At 43.6% G+C, this 18,050-nt stretch overlaps 2 protein-coding genes across 12 annotated transcripts in view; one reads left to right on the top strand and one right to left on the bottom strand.

Moving 5' to 3' along the window:
• Nucleotides 1-331: 331 nt before the first annotated feature.
• On the bottom strand, nt 332-682 carry LOC107973775 (large ribosomal subunit protein P1-like). Its single transcript, XM_054677691.1, has one exon. The coding sequence runs from the start codon at nt 680-682 to the stop codon at nt 332-334; it is 351 nt and encodes a 116-aa protein (XP_054533666.1).
• A 14,505-nt stretch (nt 683-15,187) lies between these two features.
• The window catches only part of DNM3 (dynamin 3), a 576,659-nt gene continuing 573,796 nt past the window's right edge, over nt 15,188-18,050 (top strand). For all 11 annotated transcript variants that reach the window (XM_024350123.3, XM_054673217.2, XM_016932653.4 and 8 more), the window contains exon 1: nt 15,188-17,564. In XM_024350123.3, coding sequence (XP_024205891.2) covers nt 17,404-17,564 — 161 coding nt within the window. In that variant the 5' untranslated portion in view covers nt 15,188-17,403. The remainder of the gene's footprint in view (nt 17,565-18,050) is intronic.

The following is an 18,050-nucleotide window of genomic DNA, read 5'->3' as shown; positions in this document are numbered from 1 at the left end:
CAGGAAAAATACAACAACAACCAATAAAACAGTTAATTATATGGGATATTAGAAGATGATAAGTGCCATGAAGACAAGCAAAACAGGGAGAATAGAAAGTGTGTCCGACAGAGTGTAATTAAAACTATTTTTCTGAGTTTAGTTGTTTTTTTGTATTTTTGTTTTGTTTTGTTTTTTAGAGACTTGCTCTGTCACCCAGGCTGGAGTGCAGTTGCACAGTCTTTGTTCACTGCAGCCTCAAACTCCTGGGCTCAAGGGATCGTCCTGCCCAAGCCTCCAGAGTAGCTAGGACTACAGGCTTGAGCCACTGTAGCCAACGGAATTCAGCTTTTTATTGAACATGTCGTAAAAGACCAAAGCTCTTGTCCTCAACATACTCCTCAGATTCTTTATTTGCTTCTGCTTTATTCTCCTTCGTTGAGGCAGTGGTGGTGGAGGGGGCAGGACCTCCTGCTGGTGCAGCACCAGCTGCTGGAGCAGGTCCACTGGCCCCTTCAGTGCAGATGAGGCCCCTGATGCAGACATTGACCAGGGCCTTTGCAAACAAGCCAGGCCAAAAAAATTTAACATTTACACCAGCTGCTTTAATGAGGTCATTGATCTTATCCTCCCTGACAGTCACTTCATCCTCATACAGAATGAAGACCAAATAGATGCAGGCAAGCTGGGAGATTGAGGCCATGGTGTGGGCGAGCCCCTCACCCCCATGTGGACTTAGCTTCCTGGGAAGGGTGCAGAACCTTGGCGGCAGCAGAGGAGAGGACAATTTCAAGAACAGTGGTCAAATAAAATGTTCCTGAGAAAGTAACATTTGAGAAAAGACTTTAAAAGGAGGGGAGAGGATGAGCTTCATGACCATTGGAAAAAGAGCGTTTCAAGCAGAGGAAAGAACATGTGAGAAAATCCTCATGAAGAGATGTATTGGGTATTTTCAAGAAACAAGAAAGTCAGTATGGCTATAGCAAAGTGAGTGAAGGGCAGAATTGGAGGCAAAGTCAAAGTGGGAACAGGAGAGTGGGGAACAAATAGCAAAGGCTCTTTAGGTCTTTGTAAGGACTTACTCAGGCTTTTGGTCTGAGTCAGATGGGAAGTCATTGGAGAGCTTTGCGTAGAGGGGTTACAGGACAAGGATTACTTCGGCTGTTGCACTGAGAATAGTAGGAGGGTAAGGATAAAATTAGGGAGGCCAGCTAGGAAGCCATGGTAATAATCTAGACACTAAATGCTTGCTTAGACCAGGGCATAATAGAAGAAATGCTGAGAAGTAACCAGTTTTTGAAGGTAGAGTCAGTGGGATTTCTTGATGGACTGGATATACGGTGTGAGAAAAAGAGAAGTCAAGAATGACCATGCTTTTTGCTGGAGCAACTCAAAAGGTAGAGTTTTCATTAATTGGGATAGGTCAGAGAAATGACAGATCAAATGCTGACTAGAAAAATAGCATGTTTGAATGCTGTTGGAATGATCCAACAGAGAGGAAAAAATTAATGATGCAGTAAAGAAGAGAGAATATCTGTAATCAAATAATGAAAGTAGAATCTAGTGCATATATGGAGATAGTCATAGGCAGAGATTTGGATGGTCCATCTACAGAAGCACTAGGGAAGGAAGAGTATATGGTACATAAGCTGGTGAGTTTGCATTGAGATAATGGGAACTGGCAGAATTTCTCTTTTGATTGTTTCTATTTTCTCAGTGAAATATGATACAATTTGTCATTGGAGAATAAGGATGTGGGAAGAAGCATGGGAGGTCTCAGGAGAGAGGAGAGAAGTATGAAATTGTCATCTAGAAGAGTAAGAAAGTGAATGAACCATGGAAAGGCAGTAGTATTACTGGGTTCGTTTGAGATTCAAAGTCATTAATGAAAAATGATTCCTGTCAGCATGCATATTAGTCCATTCTCACACTGCTATGAAGAAATACCCACGACTGGGTAATTTATAAAGAAAAGAGGTTTAATTGACTTACAGTTCCACATGGCTGGGGAGGCCTCAGGAAACTTACAATATGGTGGAAGGCACCTATTCACAGGGTGGCACAAGAGAGAATGAGTGCAAGCAGGGGAAATTCCAGATGCTTATAAAACCATCAGATCTCATGACACTTACTATCATGAGAACAGCATGGGGGAAACTGCCCCATGATCCAATTACCTCCACCTGGTCCCACCCTTGACACGTGGGGATTATAATGCAAGGTGAGATTTGGGTGGGGAACAGAGCCAAATCATATTATTCTGCCCCTGGCCTCTCCCAAATCTCATGTTCTCACATTTCAAAACACAATCATGCCCTTCCAACAGTCCCCCAAAGTCTTAACTCATTACAGCATTAACCCAAAAGTCCAAGTCCAAAGTCTCCTCTGAGTCAAGGCAAGTCCCTTTCATCTATGAGCCCATAAAATCAAAAGCAAGTTAGTTACTTCCTAGGTACAATGAGGGTACCAGCATTGGGTAAATACACCCATTCCAAACGGGATAAATTGGCCAAAACAAAGGGTCTATAGGCCCCATGCATTTCCAAAATCCAATAGGGCAGTCATTAAACCTTAAAGTTCCAAAATGATCTCCTTTGACTCCATGTCTCACATCCAGGATGCAAGAGGTAGGCTCTGATGGCCTTGGGCAGCTCTGCCTCTGTGGCTTTGCAGGGTACAGCCTCCCTCCAGGTTGCTTTCAAGGTCTGGTGTTGAGTGTCTGCAGCTTTTCCAGGCCCACAGTGCAAGATGTTGGTGGATCTACCATTCTGGTGTCTGGAGGATGGTGACCCTCTTCTCACAGCTTCACTAGGTAGTGCCCCAGTGGGGACTCTGTGTGGGGGTTCCCACCCCTCATTTCCCTTCTGCACTGCCTTAGCAGAGGTTCTCCATGAGGGCTACACCCCTGCAGCAAACTTCTGCCTGGACATCCAGGCATTTCCATGTATCCTCCGAAATCTAGGTGGAGGTTCTTAAACCTCAATTCTTGACTTCTCTGCATCCACAGGCTCAACACCACATAGAAGCCACCAAGTCTTGGGGTTTGCATCCTTTGAGGCAATGGCCTGAGCTGTACCTTGGCCTGTCTTAGCCATGGCTGGAGCTGAAGCAGTTGGGACACTGGGCACCATGTCCTGAGGCTGCACAGAGCAGGGAGCCCTGGGGGTGGCCCACAAAACCATTTTTCCTTCCTAGGCCTCCTAGTCTGTGATGGGAGGGGCTGCCACAAAGGTCTCTGACACGTCCTGAAGACATTTTCCCCATTGTCTTGGTGATTAACATTTTGGCTCCTCTTTACTTATGTAAATTTCTGTAGTGGACTTGAATTTCTCCCCCAGAAAATGGATTTCTCTTTTCTAGCCCATCATCAGGCTGCAAATTTTTCAAACTTTTATGTTCTGCTCCCTCTTGAATGCTTTGTCACCTAGAAATGTCTTCTGTCAGATACCTTAAATCATCTCTCTCAAGTTCAAAGTTCCACAGATCTCTAGGGGGCCACCAGTCTCTTTGCTAAAGCATAGCAAGAGTCACCTTTACTCCAGTTCCCCAAAAGTTCCTCATCTCCATCTAAGACCTCCTCAGCCTGGACTGCATTGTCCATATCACTATCAGCATTTTGGTCAAAACCATTCCACAAGTCTCTAGGAAGTTCCAAACTTTCCTGTATCTTCCTGTCTTCTAAGCCCTCCATACTCTTTGAACCTCTGCCTGTTACCCAGTTCCAAAGTCATTTTAATATTTTTGGGTATCTTTACAGCAGCACCCCACTACTCCTGGTACCAATTTACTATATTAGTCTGTTCTCATGCTGCTATGAAGAAATACTGGAGACTGGGTAATTTATAAAGAAAAGAGGTTTAATTAACTCATAGTTCCACATTGCTAAGGAGGCCTCTGGAAACTTACAATCATGGCAGAAGGCACCTCTTCATGGGGCAGCAGGTGAGATAATGAGTGCAAGCAGGGGAAATGCCAGGCACTTATAAAACCATCAGATCTTGTGAGACTCACTATCATGAGAACAGCATGGGGGAAACAACTCCTGTGATACAATTACTTCCACCTGGTCCCACTCTCAACACCTGTGGATTATGGGGATTACAATTTGAGGTGAGATTTGGGTGGCGACACAGAGCCAAATCATATCAGCATGGTAGTGCATTTTTCTATAGCCTTGTTCAGCTACATGGGTGCAGGCACACAGTGGGAGAAGAGGTGTATTTTCCCAGACCTAAAGTTTTCTAAGCAAGTATAATAAGAGAGAGAAGCAAGAGGGTGGAGGGTGTACGCAAGAGAGTTTTCGTAATGATAGAGCATGGCATTTAAACTGAATCAAGGAAGTGAGGACATGAAGTGGGGAGGGACAGTGAGCAGATGGTACAATTAATGGATTGTATTCCATAGAGGGGCTGAAGGATTGTTGTAGATGGGCACAATAGGGAGTGGATTGGAAAGAGAGTGGATGGAGGTCTGAGTAGAGGGTTCAAATTTGCTATGATGGGTGGTTGTAGATTTTGGTAATAATAAGGACTAGGGATTGACCCTTGGAAGACAGCTAGAGGTAGAGTAAAGAATAAAATCACTGGAGAAGATCAAAGAGCAATGAGGGCAGTGTTGAAAGTAACATCAATATGGAATTGAAATTACAGAGAATGAAAACAAGCGTATTGTTAGAAAGTGGCAGTGAGTCATGAGCTAAAATCTTTGACACATGAGGACGAATGACCAAGAAGTTGATAGATGTCTACAGAAAAAAAAGAGGAAGTGATGATGATAGACTGGTTATATAGATTCAAAGCTGGAAAACTTTAGAGAAAGGGAGAGAGAATGGTATAAAAGCAGCAACGTGGGGCCGGATGCGGTGGCTCACGCCTGTAATCTCAGCACTTTGGGAGGCCGAGGCGGGTGGATCACAAGGTCAGCAGATCGAGACCATCCTGGCTAACACAGTGAAACCCCGTCTCTACTAAAAAAATACAAAGAAAAAAAATTAGCCGGGCAAGCTGGGGGGGCGCCTGTAGTCCCAGCTACTCGGGAGGCTGAGGCAGGAGAATGGCGTGAACCCGGGAGGCGGAGCTTGCAGTGGGCCGAGATCGTGCCACTACACTCCAGCCTGGGAGACAGAGCGGGACTCCGTCTCAAAACAAAACAACAAACAAACAAACAAACAAACAAACAAAAGCAGCAATGTGGAACACGAAGTATTCCTTCCCTGTGTTTAAGCCTAGGAGTTTAGGAGGCATGAGAGAGATGGAAGTGACCACTTGAGACTACTCCAGTAGAAACGGAATTCTCAGGGGAGAACCAGGTTTCTGTTACTGAGTTTGCAGAAAAGTGGGGAATATAGAGGTTTTACTGCTAATGGACTGTAGGGTGCAGAGTGCACAATGGAAGGGTTTCAAGAGTTGGGGACTGGAGAAAGAAGAGACATACCTTTATGACAGACCCTCGGTGGAGCCTGATGAAAATAATGGCATTTTCGTATGTAAGATACTGATTATTAATGATGGTGTGAGAAAATTCTTTCCCTCACTTTCTTCTAACTATTACTGTTTTCCACAAACCAGGTCTCTGCCTGCGGCAAGTAGTGTGTACCAGTTCTTTGCTCTGTAAAATGGAGCCAGCTCCTGGAACAGAAAGGGAAAGCAGATAATAAAGGGGCCCTCAGTCAACGAATACTGCAGAATTAGACATAGCCCTTAGCCTACTCTCTAGCCAACTGCCCTGAAGGGGGACTCTGATTTTCTCCCTCTGTTTGGGTGGAGGTACTGGGGTACTTTTGGAGTAGGAAAGAAAAATCTTTGACAGGCCCATTTTAACTGCAGGAGACTTGGCACTGGAAAACTGTCCCATCTCACTGCAGTGTTAGCCCCTTTGGATTGTGAGAGAAATTGTGTCAGTGGATGGAGGATCATCACCAACACTCCACCAGCCAGACTCTTCTCTAACCAGCTATCAATGAAGATTGGTTTTAAAAAGTAAAAAAAAAGAAAGAAAATGAATTTCTACTAGGAGCGATGATAAATGGCTCTTCTGAAACTTGTGCGTACTCACAGGAAACAGAATTGTTTTCTGGCTGCTGTCATGGCCTCCTTGGTGGAGATGTCATTTTGCCGATGTCAATGGCTTACAGGGGACTCTCAGTGCTCATGTGTGTGTCGGAAATTCTCATTCTGTAGCAGGGAATAAGTAGCGCATGTCTTAATGGAATCAGAGACATCATATCCACTAGAATTAGAGCTCAGTCTTCTCAGTTCAATTTTTGTTTTTCAGAACATATTTCTTCAGCAATAACCTGTTTTCTGGCAACTTTCGCCAATTTTAAAAAATAAAATTGTGTAAGAGGAAGATGGCTTCAAGCCTGCCTATTACTATCTATTTGAATTTTCTCTTTCTATTTTCTCAGCATGTATCTGCCAACATTTACACTCCTAAAGTCAAATTATGTTGTGACAGAAGAAAAAGAGAAAAGAAAATTTCCTCATGTTACTTGAGAATGAGGAGATTTCGAGGGTCATCAAGGGAAGCATGGAGACTTTTATCAGAGTGACTAGTGCATGACTAGTGTAGTGGTAACATCTAGGGTCTGTAGTTTGACTTTTTTTCCAGGTTCAGCTATGGGGCTTTGGGATATTGACTTTTCACAAAGAGTTGGTCTTTGACAGATTTGATGAAGAACTAGTTTTCAGATCTGCAAATACTTTTCAAAGTCAAATGAGAAAGATAGCCAGGAGGAAGGTCAGCAGGCTGAAGACACAGGATAGGAACTCTGCTGAGACAGACACTAAGGAAAGTCTAAACAAGAGGCCTCTACAGGAAGGGGGCATTTGGGGAATCCTTGGCTGCAGAAATATTGGATTCCTTTGCATAGTTTTGCTTGAGAACCTGGAAATTAGACTTGTCCCTGGCTACTGTGATTCTATTTTAAGCCCTTTTCAGCAGTACAAGAAGAACAACAAAAGTTATAAAGGAATTAAGCTTAATTGTATTTTCTCCATCAAAGCCAATCTTAGCCCATTTTTGCCTCTTTGTAGCTTACTGCTTCCTGGATGTCATCACATATTTGTGAAAACTTATCTTGCTTTCCATTACAGTATCATGTTTGATTTCTGCTGAATTGTTACTTTCAATGGCACACTCTGGTTATTTCTGGGCTCTTCCTGAGAGCAAAATATTCCACAATCCTAATTTATCAGATGAAAGGAATCCTAAAATTGATGATATACATGAGTAGTAAGTTATCTGAAAATATTTTTATTACCTAGATCTTTATCACATAATTCATTTTAAAATTACAGTTAATCTAGAAAACACCCTTTGGTAATTAACAAAATGTATTTACAATCTCTATTTAGGTTTGAATAGTTATAAGTAAAACATCTAATAGTCATTCAGTGCCATGCATGCAGTTCACAGAATATTTTAGTGTTCATTATTTATTTGATTTCACAAAAGTTCTATGAATAAGAACAGACATTAATATGCTCATTTTACTGATGAAATTAAGGCCTGGGATGGTGAATCTTACAGCCAGTAGGAATTTGAATCCCAGTCTGCTGAGTCTAAGCCATGGAAATTGAAATAATTTATGTAAAGATAAAACCTGCTTTTGTTCATAAGCATGTTCAGGGCAATCATTTACCATGCATTTTCCAATCTCCATATTAGGTTGGCAAAGGTTGATAGTATATGTTACTGGGTTGAAGGTTTTGTGAGGACGATCCAAGTATGGCCTATTGAAGCACATTAGGGAGCATTTCTGGTAGCTCTTACCTGTAGGGCATTGGTTAAGTCCACGAATAGCTCTGATTTGTCTCAGTTTTCTTAACTGTAGAATAGGAATGCTACTGCTACCTACCTGTTAGTCATTACTTCAAAGGAAGTTGAGATGACCTAATGAAATAACTGATGTGAAAATAGTTTGTGGATGGAAGGAAGTATTCAGGAGCTGGGGATGTTGCTCATCACAACCATCTTGGACAAAAGGTCTAGGAGGGAGGAAAGTGGGATTCAACTGGGCTTCATGTGCATACTTAGGGGATGAGTTTTTCTAAGGTTTATATTTCTCCTGTAAAAATGAAAGAGAGGAGACTATGTGAAATAGGCAAAATTTGTCTTAGAACACTCTCTGGGGTGTCTCTCAGACCCTCTCCACTCTTGTCTCTCTCTGCCCCACTCCTAGACCTTCCTTCCATAGCTGATACTGCTGGAAAGTTCTTTTCTTTCTCTTTCTTTCTTTCTTTCTTTCTTTCTTTCTTTCTTTCTTTCTTTCTTTCTTTCTGTCTTTTTTTTTTTTTTTTTTTGATGGAGTCTCACTCTGTTGCCTGGCTGGAGTGCAGTGACATGATCTTGGTTCACTGCAACCTCTGCCTTTCGGGTTCAAGTGATTCTCATGCCTCAGCCTCCCAAGTAGCTGGGATTAAAATTAGCCGGGTGCCCGCTACCATGTTCAGCTAATTTTTGTATTTTTAGTAGAGGTGGGGTTTCACCATGTTGGCCAGGCTGGTCTCAAACTCCTGGCCTCAAGTGATCCGCCCGCCTCAGCCTCCCAAAGTGCTGGGATTAAAGGCGTGAACCACCGTGGTCAGCCTGGAAAGTAACTTTTTCTAAGAGATAGTTGATAGTGATTTGAGGTTTTTTTTTTTTTTTTTTTTACAAGGCAGACTCTCGCTCTGTCTTCCAAACTGGAGTGCAGTGGCGTGATCAGCTCACTACAGCCTTGACTTCCTGGCCTCAAGAGATCCTCCAGCCTCAGCCCTTCAAGATAACTGGAACTACAGGCATGTACCACCACACCTGGTTAATTTTTGTATTTTTCTGTAGAGGGAGATTTTGCCATGTTGCCTAGGGTGGCCTTGAACTCCTGGACTCAAGTGATCCACCCACCTTGGCCTCCCAAGGTGCTGGGATTACAAGTGTTAGCTGCTATGCCTGGCTAGGCTTGAAGTCTTACTCTCCTCTTCTTCAAGTGATGTTTTCCCATCAACATAATACTCAGAGATTCCATAAGAATGACTCTACATTAGTAGAATTGTGGAGTCATTGGAAGCTTCTTGGAGTGGGTGGGAATATTTTTGTTTTGAACTCTCAAAACATAGCCTGATTATGGCTGCCTATTACCAAGATTCTCCCCAGAGTGAGACTGTCATACTCTGTATTATCATTACACGCCATATGAGAGTGTATCATAAATCCCAAAGGTTATTTTTATTAAAGTGTAATATACATAATATAAAATGCGCCATTTAAAACAATGTACAGTTTGATGAGTTTGGACAAACATACCCAACCATATAACCAGTACCACAGACAAGATAAGAGTTTCCACATGCCTCCTTACAATCAATCCCCTGTCCCCACCCTTGGCCCAGCTGCTTTCTGTCATTATAGATTAGTTCTGCTTTCTCTGGAATGTCGTATAGATGGATTCATACAATTTGTAATATTTTGTGTCTTGCTTATTGTGCCATAGATTATGACATAGGCTTTAAGCAAACAAAATTCATCTCGTGTACCTACTCCCTGTATGAACTATACATTTACAGAGAATCTGCAGTTTAGTATACTGAATGCATACTTGGCTAACAATAGTCCATGTGACCATGGTAGCCAGGGTGTGTGGCATTCTGCTGTTCAAGTCAGAAAGAAATGTTTCCAATTAAAAAATCTTGGATGTCTTTTTTTTTTTCTTTTTTTTGAGATGACGTCTGGTCTGTCACCCAGGCTGGAGTGCAGTGGTGTGATCTTGGCTGGCTGCAGCCTCCAGCTCCTGGGTTCAAGCGATTCTTGTGCCTCAGCCTCCTGAGTAGCTGGGACTACAGTCACGTGTCACCAGGCCTGGCTAATTTTTGTGTTTTTAGTAAAGGTGGGGTTTCACCATGTTGGTCAGGCTGGTCTTGAACTCCTAATGTCAAGTGATCCGCCCACCTTGGCCTCCCAAAGTGCTGGGATTATAGGCCTCAGCCACTGCCGGGCCAAATCTTGGTTATCTTTAGACAGTTATCAGCTACCAGTTAGTGGCAAAGGTTTAGGGATATGGGAGTTTGTGGACTCCTCTGTTTCTATTTGCAAAATTATTTTAACCTTATACTACATAACATTTTTGTTGCTGATAAGCTGGCATGTATATGAACCAATTTGATTCAATCAAATGGCATTTATTTTATTTTTTAAACTATAGAAATAATACATACTTATTGTAGAAAGTTGGGAAATAAAAGGAAAAGCACAATAAATCTTTTTCCATATTATCTCATAGAGAATAACATTTAATTTCTTGGTACATTTATTTCTAGGTTTTTTTTTCTAGACAGTTTTTTATATAGCTATGATAATACTATGTATACAATTTTGTACTCTTTTCTCATTTACTATTTTACTTATTTCAGTTCCATGTCATTGAAAACTTCATGAACATAATTTTAAATGGGCATTTATAGTTTGCCTAATATATAGATATAGAGATAGAGATATAGATTGATATAGAAAGAGGGTTTCATTGTTCAAAAAAATGAGATTTAAAAAGCACTAGAGATGTTCCCTTTAAAGGGACCCTGTATGGTTCTTGTTTTCCATCAGTATGTATGGATTATGCTTACAACAGAACACAGCTATACCTACTTGATAGAAAAAATGCACAAATTGGCTGCTAAGAGGGTTCTTCCTAACCCTTTTTTCTTAACACCTTAAGTTGCCTACTGGAATTTTCTACCCTGCATGTGTGCTGATTTATTCATGCTTCAGTGAGACTACTGCTGAGTTTCCATCTGTCGAATGTCAAATGGACAGAAGTGATTGGGATAGGAGACCAGAGTTATGTTACTTCCTGATGGTAGCTGATGAAGAATATGGGCAATAAAGTTCGGAGTCTTTGCCTTCTGAAGGAGAGTAGCCCTGAGAGACATAAGTGTCAACCATAATGGCTACAGTATTGAAAGTCTGTGTGTCTGCATTGGATGTTCACTGAGCTTAATGGAACTCAAAAGACACCTGCAGATAGGCTGATTTGCAATAAGATCTCAAATACATCCAAGAGAAAACCTTTGGAGAAAGAACTGAAGGACCTGAATAGGTCCTAAATTGTATATGGAGTAACAATGTTACTTTCCCAGTGATACAATGGACATGAAAAATGCTTAAAAATTCGGTTCGGTTCTGCTTCATAAATATTTATTGAGCTGGCCACTGTGTGAAATACATGAGATGTGACTCTGCAGTAATGGGACTGATTTTTTAAAAACATGGATTCCTAAATTCACATATTTGATTATGGGCTCTTCTTAGAGATTTTAAATATTTTTCCAGAGGTATTTTTACTACTCAAAAATTTTCTAAGGCTGGGTGTGGTGGCTCACACCTGTAATTCCAGCACTTTGGGAGGCTGAGGCATGCAGATCAGGAGTTAGAGGCCAGGAGTTAGAGATCAGCCTGGCCAACACGGTGAAACACCATCTCTATTAAAAATACAAAAATTAGCCGGGTGTGGTGGTGTGCACCTATAATCTCAGCTACTTGGGAGACTGAGACATGAGAATTGCTTGAACCCAGCAGGCAGAGGCTGCAGTGAGCTAAGATCATGCCACTGCACTCCAGCCTGGGCGAAAGAGTGAGACACTGTCACAAAAAAAAAAAAAAAAAAAAAAAAAAAAAATTCTAACTCCTCTCTTAGAGCTTGCCTTCAACCTGCAGTGTATTTAAAAATTTATGTATATAATATGTATCTATGTGTGTGTGTATATATATATATGTAATATAGATTTAAGTTTTGTAACTAGTAGGTGTTATTTAGTGCTAACTCTTATGAATGAGGTGGGAAATCAAGATGGGTAATACTCTATCTAAAATGAAGTATGACTGTAGATTACTGAGTCTGATTTTTTTCAGACTTGGTAAGGCTTTTCACTTTCAAAGGAGGAATTCCACTTGTATTGTGTGAAAAAGCAGCATTATTACAATAAGTTTGTTGCTTTTCAAATGAACGTGAAGGAAAATACTCATTTAGATATGTGTTCTGATGTGTTTATTAAAAGTTCTAACTCTGTGTATAGAGCCACACCTAGAAAAGGCTATGAACTTTTTGCTTACTAGGAAAGTGGTGTGGAAACAAACATGAGAGCCTGAGAGCAGGAGCTGGCATTGATTACATGGTGCCGAAATAGGGCTGTGGTGATTGTGTGGTAGGTTAGGAAGCCAGGTGGCTGACTGGGCTCCCCTCTTTGATTTTACACATACCCTCTGTATTAGTCCATTTTCATACTGCTGATAGGGACATACCAGAGACTGGGTAATTTATAAAGAAAAAGAGGTTTAATGAACTCACAGTTCCACGTGGGTAAGGAGGCCTCACAATCATGGCAGAAGGCAAAAGCCATGTCTTACATGGCAGCCAACAAGAGAGAAATGAGAACCAAATGAAAGAGGTTTCCCCTTATAAAACCATCATATCTTGTGAGGCTTATTCACTACCACGAGAGCAGTATGGGGGAAACCATCCCCATGATTCAATTATCTCCCACTGTGTCTCTCCCACAACATACCGGAATTATGGGAGCTACAATTCAAGATTAGATTTGGGTGAGAACACAGCCATACCATATCACCCTTAAAGGTGAAAGTTTGTTTTTGTCAAAATTTTCCCTCTGCTTTTTCCCTTCAGGTTTTCTTTTGCTATTTCTTTTATCCATATTAGCTTATAAGAAAAGGTCTACATCACTGAAAGACCTTGAGTTGAGTGTTTTTGTGTGTGTTAGATTTCTCTTAATTCCGTGTTATCACAGTATTGATTCTAGAAATGGAAAGTAAAGAAGGAAAGCAATTGGCAAGAGTGTTTAGGATGGTTTCTTAAAGTAGGTGGGTGAAACTAATTTGAACTAAGTTCTGGAGCATAGAGATGACAGGCATTGCTTCAGTGCACATGAACTTTACATTTGTATAATGGCTATACATTTTTTGTCTAATGCATGGTAGCATTGTCTTCTACATTAGAATGCAAAATACTTAGGGCAAGGGCTAGTTCTCCTCATCCTTTGTACCTTACAGCATGTAGCAGAGTGCAGGATGTACTTATCAAGGCCCAGCTAAGCTTTCCATGACTCTCTCCTGACAGAGTTGTTACTCCTCGGGTTTCATCACATGTTTCTTTAAGCAAACTCTATGTCTTGGTCAGCATGGGCTGCTATAACAAAATACCAAGGACTGGGTAGCTTAAACAACAGATATTTATTTCTCATAGTTCTGGAAGCTGAGATGTTTAAGATCAAGGTACTCACTGATTCTGTTCCTGATGAGGACTCTCCTGCCTTGTAGATGGCCACCTTCCTGCTGTGTCCTCACATGATGAGGAGGGCAGTGGAGGGGGAAGAGAGAGACAGAGAGATGGGAGGGGTGGGGGGAGCCAGCCAGCACGAGAGCTCTCTGATGTCTCCTCTTACAAGGCCACTAATCCTATTGAATCAGGGTTTCCTCCTTATGACTTCATTTAACCTTAATTGCTAATATAGTTTGGCTGTGTCCTCACTCAAACTCTCATCTTGAATTGTAATCCCCATAATCCCCATGTGTCAAGGGTGGGACCAGGTGGAGATGATTCAATCATGGAGGTGGTTTCCTGCATGCTGTTCTCGTGATAGTGAGTGAGTTCTCATGAGATCTGATGGTTTTATAAGTGTCTGGCATTTCCCCTGCTTCCACTCACTCAGTCCTGCCACCCCGTGAAAAGGTACCTTTCACCATGATTGTAAGCTTCCTGAGGAATGTGGAACTGTGAGTCTATTAAACTTCTTTCCTTTATAAATTACGCGGTCTCAGGTATTTCTTCATAGCAGTGTGAGAACGGACTAATACAATTACTTTCTCCAAATATAGCCACACTGGGGGTTAGGGTATCAACATATGAATTTGGGGGAGGCACAGTTCAGCCTATTGTACCCTGGAACATATTATGTGTGTTGTAACAATTTGTTTATGTCTGCTGCCAGTGGACTGTGGTCTTCTCAGGTGCTATGCACTGTGCCGGACATTGAGAATCACAAAGATGGATCCTGCCCTCAAGGAGTTGTATTAATTTTCTATTGCTACTGTAACAAGTTACCACATACTTAGTGTTTTCAAACAACACAGATTTATTATCTTACAGTGCCATGCATTAGAAGTCTGATGCAGGGTTGGTCATGGTGGCTCAAGCCTGTAATTCCAGCACTTTGGGAGGCTGAGGCAGATGGATCACTTGAGGTCAGGAGTTTGAGATCAGCCTGGCCAACATGGTGAAGCCCCGTTTCTACTAAAAATACGAAACAAAAAAAATTAGCTAGATGTGGTGGTGCACGCCTGTAGTCCCAGCTACTTGGGAGTCGGAGGTGGGAGAATTGCTTGAACCCAGGAGGCGGAGGTTGCAGTGAGCTGAGATTGTGCCATTGCACTCCAGCCTGGACGACAAAGCGAGACTGCATCTCCAAAAAAAAAAAAAAAATTTTTTTTTTGGAGGCTCTGAGGGAGAATGTGTTTCCTGCCTTTTCCACTTTCTAGAGGCTGCCTGCATTTCCTGGCTTATGGTCCCCTTTCTCCATGCATCTCGGGGACCCTTCCCCAGTTATATCTCCCTCTGATGCAGATTGGAAATGTTCTCTGCTCTTAAGAATTCATGTGAGTAGAGTGCATCCACTTGGATAATCTAGAATAATCTTCCCATCCCAAGGTCCTTAATTATATCTACAAAGGCCCATTTGCCACTTCAGGAAACATTCACAGGTTCCAGGGATTAAAATGTGGACATCTTTGGGAAGGGCATTATAGTGAAAGAGAGGGACATGTAAATTAGTGACTTAATGCAATATGCCAAGGGCGAGAATGAAAATCTATTCAGGGTACATATATATACGTGTATATACATATATATACGTATATATATGTATATATGAAAAGCATAGAGGAAAACGGTTGTTTGAGAAATGATGGTTGTAACTGAGGCACTGGCAGCAAGGATGGACAGAAAATGGCTTCTAGGAAGGTAGAATGGGTATTATTTGGGTACCAATTTGGTGTAGGGGATGAAGGAGAGAGAGGGAAAAATGAAGTGAGAATGACTTCCAGATTCTGGATTGGGATTGGGCAGGCTTGTCCCTGAGATAGGGAGCACACTATCTCTAGTGTGAGAATGTATTTATAGGATTCTTTGATTGCAAGTAAAAGAAATATGAGTTGAATTAGGTTAGGCAAAGAGGAGAATTTATTATAAGTTTATTGGTGGGGAGGTTGTACAAAGAACTGAGGACAGGATTACAGTTGGACATCAGACATGAACAAGATTGAGGATACAAGTACTATCCGGATCTTCCCTCTTCTTTCCCTGTGCTCCTCTCCTTGTGTCTTTTTACTTTTCTCTTTCTCTGAAGGTGAGCACTTCCCTTCTACTGGTGAAATCTTACTAACCATAGTTGCCAATGTTATTCCTCACTTATAGTTCAGTCACTCAGACAAAGGCCAATCTCTCTCTCAATTGCATATTCCTGGGAAAAGGCTTTGATTGGTAAAGCTCGAGTCAGGTGCCCAATCTGGTGCACACAGCTATGGCCAGGGCTCAGTTTTTCTTCATGCCTTTCTATCTTCATGACTGCTCTGGCTGCAACCATGCATTGGATGGAGTGTTTCTTAGAAAAGGTTTCCTGGGCAGACATTCTAATAGAGATCCACTTCAGTGGAGATGCATTCAGTTTTATTTGTCTTTTTCTGCTGCTTTAAAAAAAAGTTGAGATGTAATGTACAGTAAAATGCACATCACTTAAAAGTTTAGTTTGAGGAGTTTTGACAAATGTATGCCCACATCCCAGTCAAGACATGGGACATTTCCATCACTGCAGAAAGTTTCCTCATGCCTCCTACAGTCAATCTCCACTCCTCAAAGACAACCACAGTTCCGATTTCTATTACCATAGAATAGCTTTGCTGGTTGTAGAACTTCACATACATGAAATCAAACAAATATGGTCTTTGGCCTTTTTCATTCTACATAATGTATCTGAGATTGTTGCTATATCAAAAGTCTTTTTTTTGTGGCAGAGATTATTTCACTATATATATATACCACGTTTGTTTATTCATTCACCTGTTGTTAGACATTTGGGTTGTTTTCAGGTTTTTTGACATTATGAACATTTTAATATAAGTCTTTTTAGAGTTAGAAGGAACTGTACATTAAATGCTGAGATTACAAAAGATGACTTCAGTTTTGAATAAATTGAGTCTGTAGTACTTGTAGGACACTCAGGTAGTATTCTGGGCTCCTCTTGGAGTACAGTCTAAGTTGCAGAAGAGAGACAGGGTCTAGCAATGTAAATTTCTGTAGTCGCCAGCCTTGATGCAGAGTTAAAGCTATGGGAAAGTCCTCAGGCAGAGGACAAGCATTAGACAAGAAAATGCCCATATATGAAACCCTGCGAAGCATCAGTATTTGAGGAGCAGACTAAAAAGGAATCGTCTGTGGAGGCTAAGAGAAGCATGGCCATTTATCTTTGTGTCCCGATCATCAGGCACAGGACCCCACACACAGTCACTTCTCAATGTGCTAAATTTCACAGAATGCGTCCAGGGTACCTGGTTCTGGATAGACCCGGTAGAAGGAGATAGACCGGGAGGGCAAATGGCATGAGGAGTCTCACAGGCCAGAGTGATTAAAGGGGTGTATCGGGGCAGGTAAACCCTACAGACTCTACCTGTGCTTATGCGGGGCTGGGGAGGACGAGTCATTACAGATGAAGAATTAAGTAAGGTCAGACCACTCAGGGCCTTAGATGGATGTCACATTGAAGAATTTAGACTCCAACAGGCCTGCCACCCTGGGAGGAGTCATCGCGGATTCTGGAGAAGGGCGTGACAGAGGAGATTTCCTTTCGGGAAGTGTAGTCTGGCAGCGGTGCCCCGGTGGTGGCGGCGGCGGTGCTGCTCTTGCTGGTGATCGTGTGGTGGTGTTAGCGGCGATAGTGCTTTCCACTGGGCTTTGGCTTGGTAGCCGCTGAAAGAGAACAACGCTGCCGCTGCTGCTGATTTCATGCCATTTCCTGACCCGGCGCTGTAACTTGGCCTCTGAGCCTTGGCCACAGAACGCAGAGGCCGTGGCATCTGGCCGCAGCTGGGCTGCAGTGCGTGCGCGCCTGGCCTGGTGGTCCGATGGGAAGCCCGGGGCGGGGCAGCCGCGGGGCGGGGGCGGGGCGTCGCGGAGATAGGCCACGCCCCTGCCCGCCCGCGCAGGCGCGCTGCGGGTCGTTAGCTGTCAGAGCCAAGCGGCGGGCTGGCGGCGGGCTCCGACGTCTGCGCCAGGACCCGGCTGGCTGAGCCCGGCGCAGCAGCAGCAGCCAGGGCAGCGCGGCCCCTACTCCCTGTCAGGTCGTAGAGGCGAGCAGGGACCAGCTGGTCGCCGGCCCCTCGGGCAAGATGGGGAACCGGGAGATGGAGGAGCTGATCCCGCTGGTGAACCGTCTGCAGGACGCGTTTTCGGCGCTGGGACAGAGCTGCCTGCTGGAGCTGCCGCAGATCGCCGTGGTGGGCGGCCAGAGCGCCGGCAAGAGCTCGGTGCTCGAGAACTTCGTGGGCAGGTGAGCGCGCAGGGCGCGGAGTAAGGATGCGGCAGGGGGCGACCCCGCTGCGGGCCGTTGGAACGTGGACGGGCAGCGGGAGCCAGAAGGTGGATGGACCAGGCGCTGCGGTGGAATGGGGGGCAGAGTGGAATGGGGGGCAGAGTGGCGGTGTCCGTGGGGCGGGCGGTGTCCTCCAGCTCCGGGCATCCTCCGTCCCCTGCCACCCCCCGCCTGGTGGCCCTCCTGCCTGCCTTTCATCGTGCGATACAAAGCCATTTCCTCCCTGTCCTCCAGTCGGGGAGTCGGGGGAGGGGTCCGCCCCGGGCTCGACCCCCACCCCCTCGGTGCGCGCCAGCCCCGGGCAGCCTCCCTGCGTAGCGCGCCGAAAGCTTCCCAGTGCCCCTCTCCTGTTTTCCCAGCTCAACACCCCCCTCCTTTTCCTGTCGCCCTCCGTGAGGCTCCCTGTGAGGCTGTGGGGCTTTATCCCCCGAGCCCCCTCCCTTA

Source organism: Pan troglodytes, chromosome 1 (genome assembly GCF_028858775.2).
Source record: "Pan troglodytes isolate AG18354 chromosome 1, NHGRI_mPanTro3-v2.0_pri, whole genome shotgun sequence".
Taxonomy (NCBI): domain Eukaryota; kingdom Metazoa; phylum Chordata; class Mammalia; order Primates; family Hominidae; genus Pan; species Pan troglodytes.
The sequence above is the reverse complement of the archived record's forward strand: the minus strand, read 5'-3'. Positions and strand labels throughout refer to the sequence as shown.